This window comes from Perognathus longimembris, chromosome 23, assembly GCF_023159225.1.
Source record: "Perognathus longimembris pacificus isolate PPM17 chromosome 23, ASM2315922v1, whole genome shotgun sequence".
NCBI classification, from domain to species: domain Eukaryota; kingdom Metazoa; phylum Chordata; class Mammalia; order Rodentia; family Heteromyidae; genus Perognathus; species Perognathus longimembris.
Genome location: NC_063183.1, coordinates 31,135,223 through 31,152,146, shown reverse-complemented (window position 1 = coordinate 31,152,146; position 16,924 = coordinate 31,135,223). Strand labels below are relative to the sequence as shown.

Sequence of the window (16,924 nt, the reverse complement as noted above, 5' to 3'; positions counted from 1 at the left end):
CAGGAAGCACGTAGGGGGAGAGCTTCTCTGTCCTCAAGGTGAGCCTCTGGACAACCAGGCCAGTTGGTTGCCGTTGGTTGCAATAAACAGTTGTTGGCACGGGAGCATGAACACCATCACTGGTTAAAGACACATTTATTTATATATTTAGCTTCCAACCTTATCGATTTGTCTTTATTGCACAGTTACATAGGTATGTTTTAAGACACGTTCGTCCTCTCTTCACACAAGATGCACAGTGGTTCAAACAGAGCTTTGTTTCCTCCCCAGGACCATCGGTAGACCAAAGGGAAGCCATTCCGGAACAGGAAGAAGCGAGACCGGTGCGCGGCTCCCCCAAACACTCTCCATCTGGTGCCGCACGGATGGGGCGGGTATCAGGACGTCATGGCTTCAGCAACCAAGATATACTTGTAGCCCTTGATCTCCTTGACCTCGCCGCTGCTGATGAGGACTTGGAGCTGCCGGGGTCCAGCTTTGAGGGGGTGCAGCTCCAGATGAACTTTGACGGTGTGCCCGGGCATCAGTGTTCCAAAGCTGAAAGTGAAAAGGCTTGGGTGGGACTTGGGGTCCCCTTCCCCCCTCCTCAGCGCCACCAAGCTTCTCCTTCCCGGAGGGGCCTGGGGACGCAGGCCAAGGAGGCACCGCTTCTGAGAAACCAGTGCAAGAGGTGGAAGTGGCATCACTTACTTTTCTGATATCTGCCCACTGATGAGGCCACTTCCCTCGAGCACCATGACGCAGTTGCTCAGGGCCACCGACAGGGTGTTGGTGAGAGTGATGTGGACTCTCAGGGTCTTGCCCACCACAGCCTTCTCAGACACCTGTGTGGAGAGAAGATGGAGGAGGCCAGGGCACCAGGCCTCACTACTGCAGCTCACGCAGTAACCTTCCTCCTCTGCCTCCTGGTGACCACCAGGGCCGGCTACTTAGAGCTAAGGTGCTGCCATTGAGATAGAAGACCAGGAGTGAAGAATGGCTGAGGCTTGTTCTAGAAGGTCAATCTAGTCCAGGAAGCTACCAAATATAGGAATGGGCACCAAGCTGAAACTTGTTTCCTATTCCACCTTGAACTGAAGTACGGGCTCTATTCGGAGGGCTCACCTCAATAGACAGGTGGGGGGGCTCCAGACAGAAGTCCTTTAGAACCAGGAGGTTTCGCCCTGTCCCTTCAACCTTGGCGAGGCCGGATAGTCGGATCAGCTTTTCGTCGGTCAGCTTCTCTCTGTAGTTGCTGTAGGGCAGCAGGAGTAGTGACTGGATCTCTAAGAACAGGCAGAAATCATCTTGAGTCCAAGAAATGGGTCAGAGGAGAGGAGAGTGTTTGCCTAGCATGCATGAAGCCCTGGGTTCAAATCCTCGGGATCATATAAACAGAAAAATCCAGAAGTGTCGCTGTGGCTCAAGTGGTAGAGTGCCAACTTTGAGCAAAAAGCAGCTCAAGGACAGTGCCCAGGCCCTGAGTTCAAGCCCCAGGAGTGGCGAAAACAAACACAGTTTGTGGAGAGAGAAAGTGTGTGTGTATGTGTGTGTATGCGCGTGTGCAAGACATAGAGTATGCTGCATAGACATCTCCAGAGCTCACCGCTGCCTTCCCTGGGGGGCTGATAGCATGGATTCAACAGCTGGCACATGGCTCCCCAGAGCCAGCTACTTCACTGCCAGGGACGAATGTGGTGCGGTGTGGTGGGGATCTGCCTCGTACTAACCCTGCCCAACATCCACATCCAAGTCCACCATTTGCCTCCAGAAGGGCGGCCGAGCGCGGCCCCCATGCAGCAGGGCCTGTGCGCAGAAGTGCACCCGCAGTCTGAGGGGCCCCCGAGTGTGGGCTCTGCCCGGAACCGTCTGGACATGCAGGGTGAACGCCACGTCCTGGCCCCACACAGGCGAGCTGGCCAGGTGTAGCTGCAGCCGCACTGGCTGGTCCTCCAACGTCCCCGACCCCAGCAGGTCCAGGAGGGGTGAAGAGGCCCTTTGGGGTCCCAGCAGTGTTCTGGATGCCTTCATGAATACAGACCGTTCCTCGGGAGATCCTGGCAGAATGGGAGACAGAGGAAAGACGTCAGGGGTGGGGGATGGAGACTGAGGGCCAGAGACATCCTTGGGGAGACAACCCCCAGATGTTGTCAGGAAGTCCCGCCCACCACCACCGTGTGATGAGCAGCCCAGGGAGGCTTAGTGACCAGGGGAGGCATGGTGGCTTGCAGTCATGAAGACTCCTGTTGCTCAGTGCTGGCCTCAAGTTCTGGTTCATCACTGTCTTCATCACTCAGTACTCAGATCAAAGACAACCCCGAACAGCCGTGTTAAGTGAACTGCCAAGGGTAAGCACTCAGCACCAGTACTCCTCATCACTATCGCCCACTCTCCCACTCCTGAGTTTCTATCTTTCCCCCTCGCCGTTACTCCTCTGCTTTGGACATAGGGAGACAGTGCTATTACCCTGGGAGAGAGTTACCCAGTAAAATACAGACCCTCACCAGATCCCCAGCTACGTGGGAGGGAATGATAGAAGGGTTCGTGGTTTCAGGCTAGCCTGGGCAAAAAGTGAGTGAGATCTTAACTAAGAACCATCGGCATGGTAAGGGTGTCTGTCACCCCAGTTAGAGCCAGAGCTAGAGAAATCATAGTTCAAGACTGACCCAGGCAAAAGCAGCTGCATGCAATATTTGAAACATACAGGGAAAATTGCATATGTTTAAATTTGAGTTTCAGATAGTGAATGCCTTTTAATATGTCACATATGCCCCTTAGGACATACTTAACAAGTAAAGTATTCGTTTTGTTTTGTTTTGTTTTGTTTTAGCCAGTCCTGGGGCTTGAACTCAGGGCCTGAGCACTGTCCTTTGGCTTCTTTTTGCTCAAGGCTAGCACTCTGCCACTTGAGCCACAGCGCCACTTCTGGCCATTTTCTATATATGTGGTGCTGAGGAATCGAACCCAGGGCTTCATGTATAGGAGGCGAGCACTCTACCACTAAGCCATATTCCCCGCCCCACAAGTAAACTATTTGTTTAACTGAATTTATTGGAATTCTGATTTCACCAGACACATACTCCTGAATGTGTCACACTGCCCCTAGGCCCACGTGCTGTGCAGCATCTAGGAAAGCCCCTAAGAGCCCTTCATGAGGAGGAGGTGACCAGCTGGTGACAGCTTTAGCCCAGGGCCACCCCCGCAGCCACCCCCACCCCTCCCCAAATCCCAGGCACCTTCTGGATACTTGTAGGAGTTGGTGATGTCCTGGCGCTGGTCTGATCCCACCATCTTGGTGCTGATCTCCTTCCCAATGGAACTGGTGTCATGGGCAAGGATTTCTTGGGCCTGGCCCTTCTCAACAAGCCAAATGACTTCATCAGCGTTCACCTCAGCAAACACTAAGGAGGTGTCGTAGTCCAGGTGGACGTCCCCTTCCCTGACAGCCTTCACAGAGGCAGGGCCACAGCAGAACATGCCTGTGGAGGCAACAGGAGTTATGGGGTGTGTGTGTGTGTGTGTGTGGCTAGTCATAGTTGTGGGAGGTAGAGAAAAGACCAAGCTCTTTTGTCTCCATTAATTCGTCTATCCTCACTGTCACTCCACAAAGCCCCCCCTCACCATGTCAGGATGACAGAACCGAGAGGCCCGGTAACTTTCCCAATGGCAAAGTTAAGACTCCAGATCTGAAGCTACAGCTCTGCTACAGCTACAGCTGCAGGAAAGGAGGTGGAGCGGGAAAACGCGGCTCCTCTCTGGCTCCCTCTCACAGGCCCCGTCACCTCTGTCAGCCTCCCAGGGAGCCTGGCCCCTGCCACCACGGTCCTCACGCACCACTGCTGGTTTGCTGGGGAGTGGGGTCCAGAACTTGCCACCCATTGTAGCCTGGTGGGAGGTCTTTCCGGATCATCCAGCATTCGTTCCAGACGTGGAAGTTCCTATGGAAGGGAGGAAGGAGACAGGACATGTATATATACATGTGTGTGTGTGTGTGTGTGTGTGTGTGTGTGTGTGTGTGTGTATGAACAAGCATGGCACACATGCACTCCACTCCCAACATTTTGTTGGTTAATTGGAGATAAGAGTCTGTAGGATTTATCTGCAACTCATGATTCTTGCCTGACAATTAGTTGAAAAAGGAAAAACAACACACCAGATTTGGGGTAAAGCAAAGGAGAAAGTCTGAGGGTAAGAGATTTGAGGTGCATAAACAAAAGAACATACTGTCTCACAGGGAGAAGAAGATGCAGAGAGAGAGAGAGAGAGAGAGAGAGAGAGAGAGAGAGAGAGAGAGAGAGAGAGAGACTGGCAGAGGAATCCAGACAGCAATTCCAGCAAGTTTCCAGGAGGAGAAACAACAATGCAGACTCAGAGAAGACTGAGGTGAATAAACACCCGTGGGTCCAGCGTACAGGACCTACAGCTGTGCATTTGGTTGAAGCTCTAGAAATTATCCTCATGTCTTTTGCACTCTGAAATCAGCTTCATTGATGACATAATTAGCCAGGACAGCCTGAGAGATGGCGATTACTCTCTGTGCATCAACCGCCATGGACAGAGCAGTGATACCATCAAAGCCAGAAAGCAGCAGGTCATTTTCTCCCTGACCTTGGACAGAGCAGTCTCCCTTACCACACTTTGTCTGGTTTCTGAGTTGGCAGCATCTCTGCCTTTTGATCATAGTAGGTGTCGATGGTCAAATTCCCATCCATGCTGTGTGCAGAGCGGAAATTGGAAACGACTCGTGTTGGAACACCTAAGCATCGCATTACTGTCGGGAAGAAAAACAAGAATCACTGAGCTGCTTCCAAGCAGAATTATTGTTTTCCAGCCATAATTTGTAACTTTCAAGGTGATGGAGGATTTTTATAGACCCATGCCTGTAACTCAATTATTCCCAGAGCACAGATAGAATCCTGTCATCCGCTTGCTTGGTCCACGGTATCCACTCACCAAGAGGCAAAAATCATTTCACAGGCACTTAAAACAGTGCTCAAGTTATCATTTAGGACTTTTCCTACTCAATACCCTTCAGGTTAAGTGTGTGTGTGTGTGTGTGTGTGTGTGTGTGTGTGTGTGTGTGTGAGAGAGAGAGAGAGAGAGAGAGAGACTAAAGCATTTGTTAATTAGAATTTTAAAAATCCTACTCCTTGAGATAAAGTGGCTTAACTTTTCTGAGTTTGCCTCTTTGTGTGTAACACAAGGAAGAATTGGACCATAGAGTTTTCAGTCCTGAAGTTCTACTTGAAAACCATAGCTTGAAAAAACAAGAAGAAAATTAAAGAATGAATAGGAAGGCGTGCCATTCTAGAGATAAAATGAATGTGATTGGAGATTAGGAAACCACAATGAGGTAGACACAGATTCTAAAAAGTCAGCAGCGCCCTCTTGTGCCTTTGCAAAAGCTGAGTTACGATTTCACAGGTATAGTCACACAGATCAGACTTTACAACCCTACCAGCAACTACCCCACCCCACTACGAGACACAGATGGAATCAGACACAGATGGAATCAAGCAAAGAGCTGATAATCCTGGGAACGGAGGTCCTTGCCTCCGTCATTGTGAGTAAGAGGTCAGAGACAGGAATGTCAGCCCACTCCACTTCCCACAGACTGGGAGCAACACCCCCCACCCCCCAATACACACATGCTAGGGGCATTACAAAGCTTTGGAAAGTAAAAGGACCATCAACAATGACAAACCGCTGAGCACTGGTAGCTCATGCTTGTGGTCCTGGCTATTCAGCAGGCAATCTGGAAGATTAAAGTTCAAGCTCAGCAAAAAAAAATATATTTCTAAATGATGAAAGATTAAGATGCATTTGACTTATAAACCAACTTGTTGAGTGGTAACCCCTTTGTACAACTACTTAAATTCAATAAAAGTATCCAGAAGTGGTAGAGCACTAGCCTTGAGCACCAAGAGGCTTAGGACAGAGCCCAGGCCTTGAGTTCAAGCCTCAGGACCAGCCACCCCCCCCCCAAAAAAGCCCTTGAGTCATAAAGATACTAAAAGCATAATTAAAAGGGAAAGTTCCCTAGACTCTATCTCCAAAATAACCATCAAAAGGCAGGTCTAAGAGTGTGGCTCCAAATGGTCGAGCATCCGCTTAGCAAGTGTGAGGTCCTGAGTTCCAAACCTCAGTACCCACCAAAAAGAGAGAGCTGTTTCAGCTCACCGAGGTTCCTTGGAAGGAGCAAGATCACGGATTTTTTGACCCTGGAGTCTGAAGACCCAAGGTCACCTGTTTAACGCCTACCTGGCTGCCCCAGGAACCTCCAGCCCAAGGCAGAGCCAGGGACGCTGGGGGCATTACAGTAGTCTCAGCCCAGTTCACAAGTAAACAAGTGGGATCGCTTGATCCGAACACTCAGCTCTAATCGCTCAAAGAGCACGCTCCTCTGTCTGTGGCACTGCATGCAACTGCCAGGCCGTGTTGTCTCTCTCAGAAAAGCCTAGCCCGTTGGCCCCCGTCTCTGCTTCGCCGTGGAGAGACAAGCAGCCCCTCAGTACCCGTCTTGTCTCCCCCATCATCCAGATCGTGGGACCAGCGGCGTTGTGCTCGACTGTAAATAACTGATGATGCACGCAACACCCTTGCTCCCCGGGGCTCGTCAGCCAGGTGACTTAAGCGGCTCTCCCCCAGTGTGGGAACTAGGGAGGCCGTACAGCATGCAGGTTCTAACCCTCATCATCTCCTCTGGGGATGGAGGTCATCCCTGCCTGACCTTCACTCACCCGTACACATAACAGAGGCAAAGACCCAGCACTGTCCATACTTGACCGGCTGCCCGCCGCTAGCCGACCACTGGCGCAGGATGGCCACGCTGCCATTCCACTCCAGCGGGCTGACGCCCAGGGAGTAGTCTTCTCCCCAGTTCCCCTGCAGCACGCCGTCGTCGTCGTTGCTGTTGATCTGCAGAGGAGAGGCGGGCGGGCAGGTGGGTTTCCGCAACGCTGAGGCTGAGGCGGAGAGCTCAGGCTGTCCTCAGCCAGGGCCCAGAACCTTCTATCCTTACCATGGCACTCACCACCCTGCACACGTACACCACGTTGTTCCGCTGAGAACAGTCCTTGGGTGGGTTCATGGAGAAATACAGACTCTTGTTCAGGATCTCAAAGCAGATGTCTAAAATGCCCTCTTCAAACTTCCAAGACATGCCAAGGGAGAAGACAGAGAAGAGCACAGCTCTATAGCGTTCCGAAACGTTAACTTCCTGACAGACGCTCAGCGCTGGTGTGTGTGTGTGTGTGTGTGTGTGTGTGTGTGTGTGTGTGTGTGTGTGTGTGTGTTGGGGGAGGAGAGGGTTCTTACCCTCAATGAACTTCTTTTTGTTGGGATGCAAAACGGTGTCGTTCTGACAGAAAATGCGAAATAATTTTTAAGAGAGTGATCTCTGTTGGCTGAGAAGATTTGGAAGGTTTGGAACTAGGTTTGGAAGGAGAGGGTAGACGAGAAGAGACGCTGGGAAACGTTTCCCTGAGGCCTTTGAACATAGTGGGAGAGAAACCACATTAGCTGTGATTGGTGGCTGAGAAATAAAAAAAAGCCATCCAGGGCCCCGGTCCCCTCTCTGTGCGGGAAATGAATATTTGATGTTTATTAGAGTGGTTTTTTTTTTTCCACTTTTTTCCCCAGTTACAAGCAAGTACTTTGGTTAAGTTTTTCACAAAGACTCGTCATCTTTTCGGAGCTATTATCTATTCATCTCTTGACGTACTATTGGATTAAACAATGTGGTGTCTGTCATTTACTTCAGAAATCCCAGTGGTTGGGAGGGTAAAGGAGGAGTAGAGGGCGAGCCTGGCACACTTTTCCTGTAGAGGGCAAGGTCTTGTTTGGCCATAGGCTCTGTCTCAACAACTCAGCTCTGCCAGTACAGCATGAAAGCAGACACAGACATTTCAATAAATAAGCATGGCTGTTTTGCATTAAAATGTGACTGATGGGTCCTGAAATGTGAACTTCATGTAATCTCTAAGGTTACAGAATATCGTTCCTTTTTTTTGGTGGTTCTAGGATTTGAACTCAGACTCATGCGTTTGCTAGGCAGATGCTCTTACTACTTGAGCAATACTCCTAGTCTCTTTCGCCTTAGTCTTTAAAAATAAAAAACAGTTAAGGGCCTAACTTTTGCCTAGGCTGGTCTTGACTGATCCGCTTGCCTATACCTCTTGCGTAGCTGGGATTATACACATGATAGACCATACACCTAGCCACAAAATATTCATTTGAAGCTTTTAAAAAAAGAATCACCTTTTAAAATGTGAGAGTAATTTAAAATGCAAAAATAATTGGTGGGAATCAGGAAACCAGGCAGAATTCCAGTACTTGGAAGGCAGAGATAGGGGGATTGCAAGTTCAAGGCCATCCTGGGCTATGTAATATGGTTGAGGTCAGCCTAGGACACATAGCAACATCCTGTGTCAAATCATCCTTATCTCCCTACACACACACATTTTTTTTAAAGGCAGTAGGTAATATCTGGTCCATTCGTTATCATTTGCGACCCCCTGAAATGGATGAAGGAAGACATAATCACTTGGTCACTATGGAAGCTGAGAAATGGGCACCTGAAGGTTCATTCTAGTAGCTAGTCTACTTGGATGTCATTTTAAGCCTCTCATAATGAAACAGCAATAGCTAAAAAGGAAAAGCATCTCCTCCTCTTTCCTTGCTCCTCTCCTTGGGTGAACACTGGGCTCAGGACTTCACACTGTGTTCTTCGTTAGCTACCCTCCACGAGCTGGCAGTCAGTTGTAGAAGGACCGGCCTTCACAATCCCACCCCAGGCCCACCTTGAGGTGAGAGTGTTACCTGACCATAGTTCCAGGGCCAGGAGGTGATGGCATTTTTATGACCCTTGTAAATAAAGCCATAATCACTCATGATATACTCTTGTAGCAGTGTTTCACTTGGCAGGTAGACATCGTCCTCTGAGTAGCAGCAGGGGTAAATCCCCAAACCGAAAAAAAGCAGAGCAATAAAATTAAAAAAGGAAAAAAAAACCAGTAATCACAGTATTTTTCAGGCAACTGGAAGTTCAGCCAGTGGATTGATGGCAGCCGATATTAAGACTGGCTTCAAAGTCTACCATAAATTTCTCCAGAAGTCTATACTTTCAAAACTATGAACTGTAAGCTAAACATAATTAAAACTAATATTATGTGCCATCTGCTAGATTATTGTTGGTTTTTTTTTGGCCAGTCCTGGGCCTTGAACTCAGGGCCTGAGCACTGTCCCTGGCTTCTTTGTGCTCAAGGCTAGCACTCTGCCACTTGAGCCACAGCGCCGCTTCTGGCCGTTTTCTGTATATGTGGTGCTGGGGAATCGAACCTAGGGCCTCGTGTATCCGAGGCAGGCACTCTTGCCACTAGGCTATATCCCCAGCCCTAGATTATTGATTTTTAACATCACACGGTGCGTAGTCTCATCGTGGCATTAAAAAAAAAAAATTCTTTGGGGGCTGGGGATATGGCCTAGTGGCAAGAGTGCTTGCCTCCTATACCCGAGGCCCTGGGTTTGATTCCCCAGCACCACATATGCAGAAAACGGCCAGAAGTGGCGCTGTGGCTCAAGTGGCAGAGTGCTAGCCTTGAGCGGGAAGAAGCCAGGGACAGTGCTCAGGCCCTGAGTCCAAGGCCCAGGACTAGCCAAAAAAAAAAAAAAAAAAAATTCTTTGGTTTTCGATTCATCTTAAATTCTTTGTTTTTAAATGCCGTCTTAGGCTTACAGCCGGACACTGCGGCACAGACATAGAATCCCAGCACTCAGGAAGCCGAGGCCGGAGGGTTGAGTTTAAGACCATCCTGGGCTGAAATAATGACACCCTGTGTCAAAAAGAAAAAAGAAAAGGTATTTTCTTTCACGAGAGTACATGATAACCTGTTGCACAGATAGGCAGTGACTTATCATCTGAGATTTTCTCAGAAGAACCTCACAGAACATTCTTGACGGATCTGGTTAGGAGAGCAGCCTGGGAGCAGGTCTTACCTGAGCTCCAGGGGTTAAAAAGCAGGATGAAAGCCCCGAGTGGGTAAGTCGCACTATGGCCCTGGCTCCGAGCGATCGCCATCTTCAGCGTGTAGTGGCCGATGACGGCATTGGCCGATGAGAGAATGGAGACTTGGAGGGAGTTGGCGTCAGTGATGAAGTCGGAAGTGCTCCAGACATTCCCAGGCTGGGTCTGGGCGAGTGAGAATGTGGCTCGTGTCCCTAGCAGCTCCGTGGGCTGGGGTCCTGAGTGGGAAAGGATGACCCCCAGAAGGAGGCTCAGATGATCTCAGGGCCTAGGCTCCCCCCCCCCCCACTCCCGCACCTCTTGCTAATCTTTTTGGTTAAGGGTTTTTATTGTTACTGGGGATCCGCGGGCAAACCACTTACGATCTTGAGGGTGTGTCTTGTTTGTTGGTTTCATCTGTAAAACGGGGTTCACAGTAGTGCCTACCTCAAAGCCTATTGTGGGGAATAGATGAGATGGTGTGTGTGTGTGCGTGTGTGTGTGTGTGTGTGTGTGTGTGTGTGTGTAGTTTTACCACAGTGCCTGGCCATCATAAACTGGGCCCTGGTGGCTCACACCTGTAACCCCAGCTTCTCAGGAGGCTGAGATCTCAGGATCACCGTTCAGAGCCAGTCTGGGTAGGAAAGTCAATGAAACTCTTATCTCCAATTATCCACCAGAAAACCAGAAGTGGCACTGTGGTTCAAAGTGGTAGAGTACTAGCCTTGAGCTGAAGAGCTTAGGGACAGCACCAAGGCCCTGAGTTCAAGCCCTACGACTAACTGAGAAAAATAACTAAAAACTCAAAAAGGTTGGCCATCGTGGTCACTGGTGCAGTTTGCTGAGCTGCCAAATCATTCCTAACAGCACCAACAGAATACTCCGCACGAGGGTTCCAAGCACCCTAGGAGCAGAGAGGGGGAGGAAAAAAAAACCCTCAGAAAGGAGAAACAGGGAACTTGGGCATGGTAGGCTTGTAATCCCAACACTCAGGAGGCTGAGGTAGAAAGATCTCGAGTTCAAGGCCAGGCTGGGTTTCTATGGAAACCCAAGGCCCTGTGGTTTCTATGGAAACCCAAGGCCCTGTGGTAAGTTAAAAAAAAGAGCTGAGTGCCCGCGGCTCACGCTCATCCTAGCTAGCCAAGGAAACAGATCAAAGCCTCAAAGCCAGCCTGGGCACAGGTATCTGCAGACTCCTATCTCCAATTAACTAGCAATGAAAGCTGCAAATGGAGCGAGGCCCTGAGTTGAAGCTCCAGTACCAGCAGGGGGGGGTGGGGGGAGGGAAGGGCTGCCCATGAACATTTTAGGGGTGCCCATAGAGCTCCTGGGGGTAGGATGCGCTCACCAGTCTCAGTCACAAAGGTGATGTGGTCCCTCTGGGGCAGGAAGGGGCGGTTGAATTTGAGACTGAGGCTGAAGTTCTGGCCTCGTCTCAGGATGAGCCGCTTCAGGCCCATCTCCTGCGTGTGGTGCTCCTTGTTGTTCTTGGGAGTCTGCAGGTCCACGGATTGGAGCTCCAAGTCTCCCACTAGGAGAGAGGGCAAGACAGGTCACTGCCCAGCTGTGACTCCCTGGCATATTCACAACTTTTAAATTGTTTCTGTGGACCCTGGCTCTGATTTAGGTAAGACTCCTGTCCCAGGTCTTCTGCCTCCTTGCCTCTTAATATCGTGACTCTCTGTCATGGGGCAAGTTACCAGGTCCTGGCCAGGGAAAGGGGGCGACCTCAATCCCGGTGACCTCCATGCTTGGATCTAGGCCACAATGCTAGAGCACTGGGATCCCCCAAAGCAAAATGCTACTAGATACCAGAAAGCTACTCCGCCATCCTGTGGCGTCGTAATGAGCAGATTATCTTTTTTAGAAACAAGTTTATCCAGAAGTAAAGTAGTAAAAGGCAACAAATACCGAATAAACTACTCATGGTAGCTCATGAATACTGCTACAGTTTACAGACAAGAAGTTTGGGCTGGTGCGTGGCCCCAAGGTTGATGTAGAACTGAGTAGTCCAGTGCCAACAATTGATGGAACCAGATGAAACTTCAGTTATGGAAGCCAGGGGTTGTGCATACACCTGTAATCCGAGCACTTGTGAATTGAGACAAGATTACCCTGAGTTCCAGCGCAGCCTAGGCTACACAGTAAGACCCCGATCTTTCCAAGTCAACCATTTATTGAAATAGATCTAGTTATCACAGCATCATGTTACAGAGACTCAGTGGGAGCGCATGTATTCTCTTACAAGAAGAGATATATTCAATGACCGACGACCAATATTCCAGTTCTAACATGGTCATGAAAGTGAGTTAGAATCTAAGAGAGAAGAAAAGGAGGTGAAGCTTTTGCATGACAATCTGGACATAGCACCATGGAAATGTTTGCCAAGACGGCTCCCAAAGTAGAAAAGGTGTTCATTAACACAGAAAAAAAAAAAAAGATCTATTAAAACAATTCAAGAAGGAGTCTTCGACACGAATAACAAGGCAAATGACATTAAGATTAGCCAACATGGGATTGGCGGACTGGCTCAAGCGGTAACAAGGGCTGCTTAGCAAGAGCAATGCTCTGAGTTCAAATCCCGGTGCTCCAAAGAAAATTGTAAGAACATGGCCATCATCCTGTTGTCATCAGGGGGCATGGCAGGTGGGGAGGCTGCTGCCAATGTGGATTTGCTGTCCAGATGCCCAAATACCGGTTCTCAATTATCTTACTTTCTCTCTATATGCCCAACTGAGACCACAGGAAACTGTGGCTTGAACTCGGGGCCTGGGTGCCAGCCTTGAGCGTTTTGCTCAGGGCTAGCGCTCTACCACTTTGAGCCACAGCACCACTTCCAGTTTTCTGGTATTTAATTAGAGATAAGAGTTTCACAGACTTTCCTGCCCAAGCTGGCTTTGAACCTTTAACGATTCTCAGGTCTCAGCTTCCTGAGTAGCTAGGATTGCAGGCATGAGCCACCAGTGCCTGGCTCAGAAAACGATTTGAAATGGCTTTATATCATGGAAGACCTCAATCCTTCACATTCTTGTGTAACTTTGAATAAATGGTGAAGGTGCACGGAAAGTGAAGCTTTTAGAGATTGTGCTGCTATTTATTTGCACTTGATTTCAATTGTGCTTGTTAAATCTCCCTTATGAATAAGAACAGAGTTGTCCCAAACACTACTGGGTATTTTGAATCTGTCTGAGTAGCTAGGATTACAGGCGTGAGCCACCAGTGCCAGGATGCAGGACAGTTTTTCAAGCTTGGTATACTGCGACTGTGTGAAATTTCTCTTTAAGGAGACATGATTAAGAGACTAAAAGAAGAGACTTCCAAGGAAGCCAGAAAGAAGAGCCAAGAGAATCAAGAAGAGATTCAACAATGCAGGAAATTAAGCAGAATCAATTAAAAAACAAACAAAACAAAACAAAAAAACATGTCAGCATACACAAGACCTGACTTGGCCCTGGTCCCACGGAAGTTAATGATGTAAGTAGGAGCAAAAGTAAGCTCCAGACACAGGACTCCTGGCACTTGTTTGACTAAGACACAGACACAAGTATAAAAGGATCAAGTTATATTCAAATCTATTATCAGCCTAAAAAAAAGACATTAAAACAGCCATCTATCTGTAAGTAATCCTGAGAAATGAAATTCCTGTCTTCTGAGAAACTAAAGCCTGGGACAGTTCTGCTCTTAGGCATGGTTCCATCTGCCTACGTGTGTCTTGGCTCAGAGGCAGACACCCAATGAGGGTGTCCTTCCTTCCTTCCTTCCTTCCTTCCTTCCTTCCTTCCTTCCTTCCTTCCTTCCTTCCTTCCTTCTTTCTGTTTATGTGGTGCTGAGGAATTGAACCCAGGGCTTCCTGCATGCTAGGCAAGCACTCTACCACTGAGCCACCTTCCCAGCCTGAGGCTTTCTTTCTTGAGCTCTTGATCACTATCATAGTATCTTCTGCAGAGCATTGGAGAACATCCAGAATGAGACTTTCATCATCTTCCGGAACCCCGGTTCCCCCATGCTGCAAACAAATCATAGCAGCTAATTTCAGAAAAGTATGGCTTATGTTTATGGAATGCTTGCTTGCTACAGGTCAGTTGCAGGAGCATTTTTTTATGTCTGAAATAACATAGTCTCCTAACTCTCTGTCTTGTAGTGTGTGCATGCATGCGTGTGTGTATGCCCTTCAGTGCTCGAGTTTGGACTCGGGCCCTCACACTTTGTGGGGATGTGTTCTACTGCTGAGCCACCATATCTCAGCCCTTTCTTTTGGTACTGATTAGTTTGAGATAGGGTCTTACTTTTTACCCAGCCCGAGTCTGGAACGCCATCTGCCTGTGTCTTATGCTTCCCATGGGGATGGTGGGACAGACTTCGGTTTTTTTTTGTGTTTATTTTTTGTCCAGACTAGCCTAGAACTATGATCTTCTTGACCTCAGTCTCCCAAGTATGAGTCACCAGTGCCTGGTCTATAATGAAGTATTAATATTGCTCCCCGCATGCCGAAGGGTGCCGGGCGGAGCGAGGACTCAGCCAGCCAGGCTGGCTCCAGAAGCTTCCCTTTCATCTTCCACAGGTCCTGCCTTCCTTGGCGTCTCCTCTGGGATCGTTGCGGAGTCCATAGGTGTGTGTGTGCATCAAGGCTAAGAAGGGATTCACATTTTGACCCGTCAATTCCTCTTCTAGGATTTTTAAGAATAGGATCATCAGTTGTATACAAAAATACAAGCGTAAGGCTTTTTGGTGTGACTTAAATATCCTTCAATCGTATTCCTTTTTTTTTTTTTTTGGCCAGTCCTGGGGCTTGGTTTCAGGGCCTGAGCATTGTCCCTGGCTTCTTTTTGCTCAAGGCTAGCACTCTGCCACTTGAGCCACAGCGCCACTTCTGGCCATTTTCTGTTTATGTGGTGCTGGGGAATCGAACCCAGGGCTTCATGTATATGAGGCAAGCGTTCTTGCCACTAGGCCATATTCCCAGCCCCACCTTATTCCTTTTATCTGATGTTATCATCAAAGAGGACATCAGGAGGAAGAAAACAACAAAACAAAGACTGGAGGAAAAACCACTCTCTAGAGACTAGAGGGGAAATTGCACTCTAGGTATTGAAAAGCCCAATGCAAAGGGACTGAAACACAGCACGTGACAGAGTCTCTTTAGGCAGTGGAATTGTGGGGAAGGTTTAACTTTTTCAGTGTTTAGACATGCCTTCCTTTTGTATTTTGGAGAAAGTGTTACTTTGATTAAAGACAGGTTTCTGAGCCGGTGAGGCCGCATAGAAGCTGTTCTTGAGGATTAATTCAGCTGTGGTGTTTAGCCCAGACCGGAGGGGAAAAAAGACAAGGGTGGGGAGGGCCAAGAGAGTTAGTTCTGTTGCAACCATGTAAGGCAAAGACTAATGAGGACTTAAATACAGGTGTCGGGAAGAGGAGAGGAGGGACCACCCTACTGCGTGCATCAGGCTGACGAATATGCATTGGCATATCTTGACTGGTGGATGAAGACCCAGGCCAGGTGAAGTGGTCCACTGCCCAAGCCTGGACCCCTCCAGATGAAGACAGCAGAAGTAAGGCACGTGCAGCCCAGCCAGCAGAGAGCAGGCCCGCCGGCCGCCAAATGCCACGTGGGCCCAGTCCCTTCTCTTCTAGTCATTGTTCGCTTCTCTATGGCCTAGTGGCAAGAGTGCTTGCCTCGTATACATGAAGCCCTGGGTTCGATTCCCCAGCACCACATATATACAAAAGGCCAGAAGTGGCGCTGTGGCTCAAGTGGCAGAGTGCTAGCCTTGAGCAAAAAGAAGCCAGGGACAGTGCTCAGGCCCCGAGTCCAAGGTCCAGGATTGGCCAAAAAAAAATAAGTAAATAAAATAAAAAGTTTAATACTTAAAAAAATACATATATTCATATATAATATATAATGCTTATATTCATATATATATAATATGTCTCACACACATATGGGAGTGCATAAAGTGCTGAGTTTACTGTCGTGTTCTAGACCTCTTTGAACTGTGAGAGAATAAACGCATCCTAACACAAAATTTCAAACCCAAATCCTTAACCTGAGGAATCAAAGCCTTCCCGAGTGCGGTTCCAGCATGTCTTCCATTGTGTGTCTTTTCATATGGTGGCCGCTAAATAGAGCAGGACCACAGCTAGATGGCTCCCGCCCCTTCCTTCACATCTAAGCCTCCATTGTAGCAGTTTTTCCAGCAGGACTTTGCATCCATCTCCTCCCTGAAATCCTTTCCAGGCATTTCAATTTTTTATTTTTTATTTTTTGCCAGTCCTGGGTCTTGAACTCAGGGCCTGAGCACTGTCCCTGGCTTCTTTTTGCTCAAGGCTAGCACTCTGCCACTTGAGCCACAGCACCACTTCTGGCCATTTTCTATATATGTGGTGCTGAGGAATCGAACCCAGGGCTTCACGTATACGAGTCAAGCACTCTACCACTAGGCCATATTCCCAACCCCCTTTCCAGGCATTTCGGATAACAGAAACACTTTAGTCTCTGCAGCCGTGCTTCTATAGCTATAGCTGGCTACTAAGCTCCAGGTCTTATGTGCATGATCTCCTCCTGTCCCTACCTATATGTACCCTATGAGGTATCAGGAAGATAATAAGTTATGTTGTTGGGGCATTTGGTAATGGACTCTCATATCCTGATAGTGAGAGTCTGATTCACATAAACTTTTAAGAGATAATCAGTTGCTAACCATCAAAACTTAAGGTGGATGCAGCCTTTGATCCAACAGTTATTCATTTAGAAATTTTGCACAGAAAAATGTTTGCACATCTGTGCAAAATTCTATCAATGGGGACATCCATTTAACTACTGTTTATAACAGCAATTATAAGGACAGCTCTAAATGTCCATCGATGAGGGATGCGAACAAGCTAAAAAAAAAATCAAGACTTTGAAAAAGTAACTTGTACTTATATTCCTAGTATGGAAAAATG

The 16,924-nt window shown here is 48.3% G+C and overlaps 1 protein-coding gene across 1 annotated transcript; it reads right to left on the bottom strand.

Annotated features, from left to right (window-relative positions):
* Window positions 1-188: 188 nt before the first annotated feature.
* Tgm7 (transglutaminase 7) lies at window positions 189-11,731 on the bottom strand. Its single transcript, XM_048332058.1, has 13 exons — window positions 11,683-11,731; window positions 11,331-11,537; window positions 9,976-10,221; window positions 8,800-8,918; window positions 7,001-7,129; window positions 6,720-6,897; window positions 4,612-4,750; window positions 3,814-3,917; window positions 3,216-3,458; window positions 1,710-2,036; window positions 1,105-1,265; window positions 691-824; window positions 189-537 (listed from the first exon to the last, which is right to left on the bottom strand). Exons 1-13 carry the CDS (start codon window positions 11,729-11,731, stop codon window positions 378-380), a joined length of 2,196 nt encoding a protein of 731 aa, XP_048188015.1. The 3' UTR covers window positions 189-377.
* Window positions 11,732-16,924: the final 5,193 nt, after the last annotated feature.

What these genes read in the sequence shown, in the direction of transcription:
- Tgm7 (XM_048332058.1), bottom strand. Translation starts at nt 11,731, where the DNA reads ATGGAGGTCACCGGGATTGAGGTCGCCCCCTTTCCCTGGCCAGGACCT. An exon ending in TCCCCAGCAAACCAGCAGTG is followed by an intron (nt 3,459 to 3,813) that starts GTGCGTGAGGAC and finishes TTGCCTCCACAG; the next exon opens with GCATGTTCTGCTGTGGCCCT. An exon ending in CCCCCCACCTGTCTATTGAG is followed by an intron (nt 825 to 1,104) that starts GTGAGCCCTCCG and finishes CTCTCCACACAG; the next exon opens with GTGTCTGAGAAGGCTGTGGT.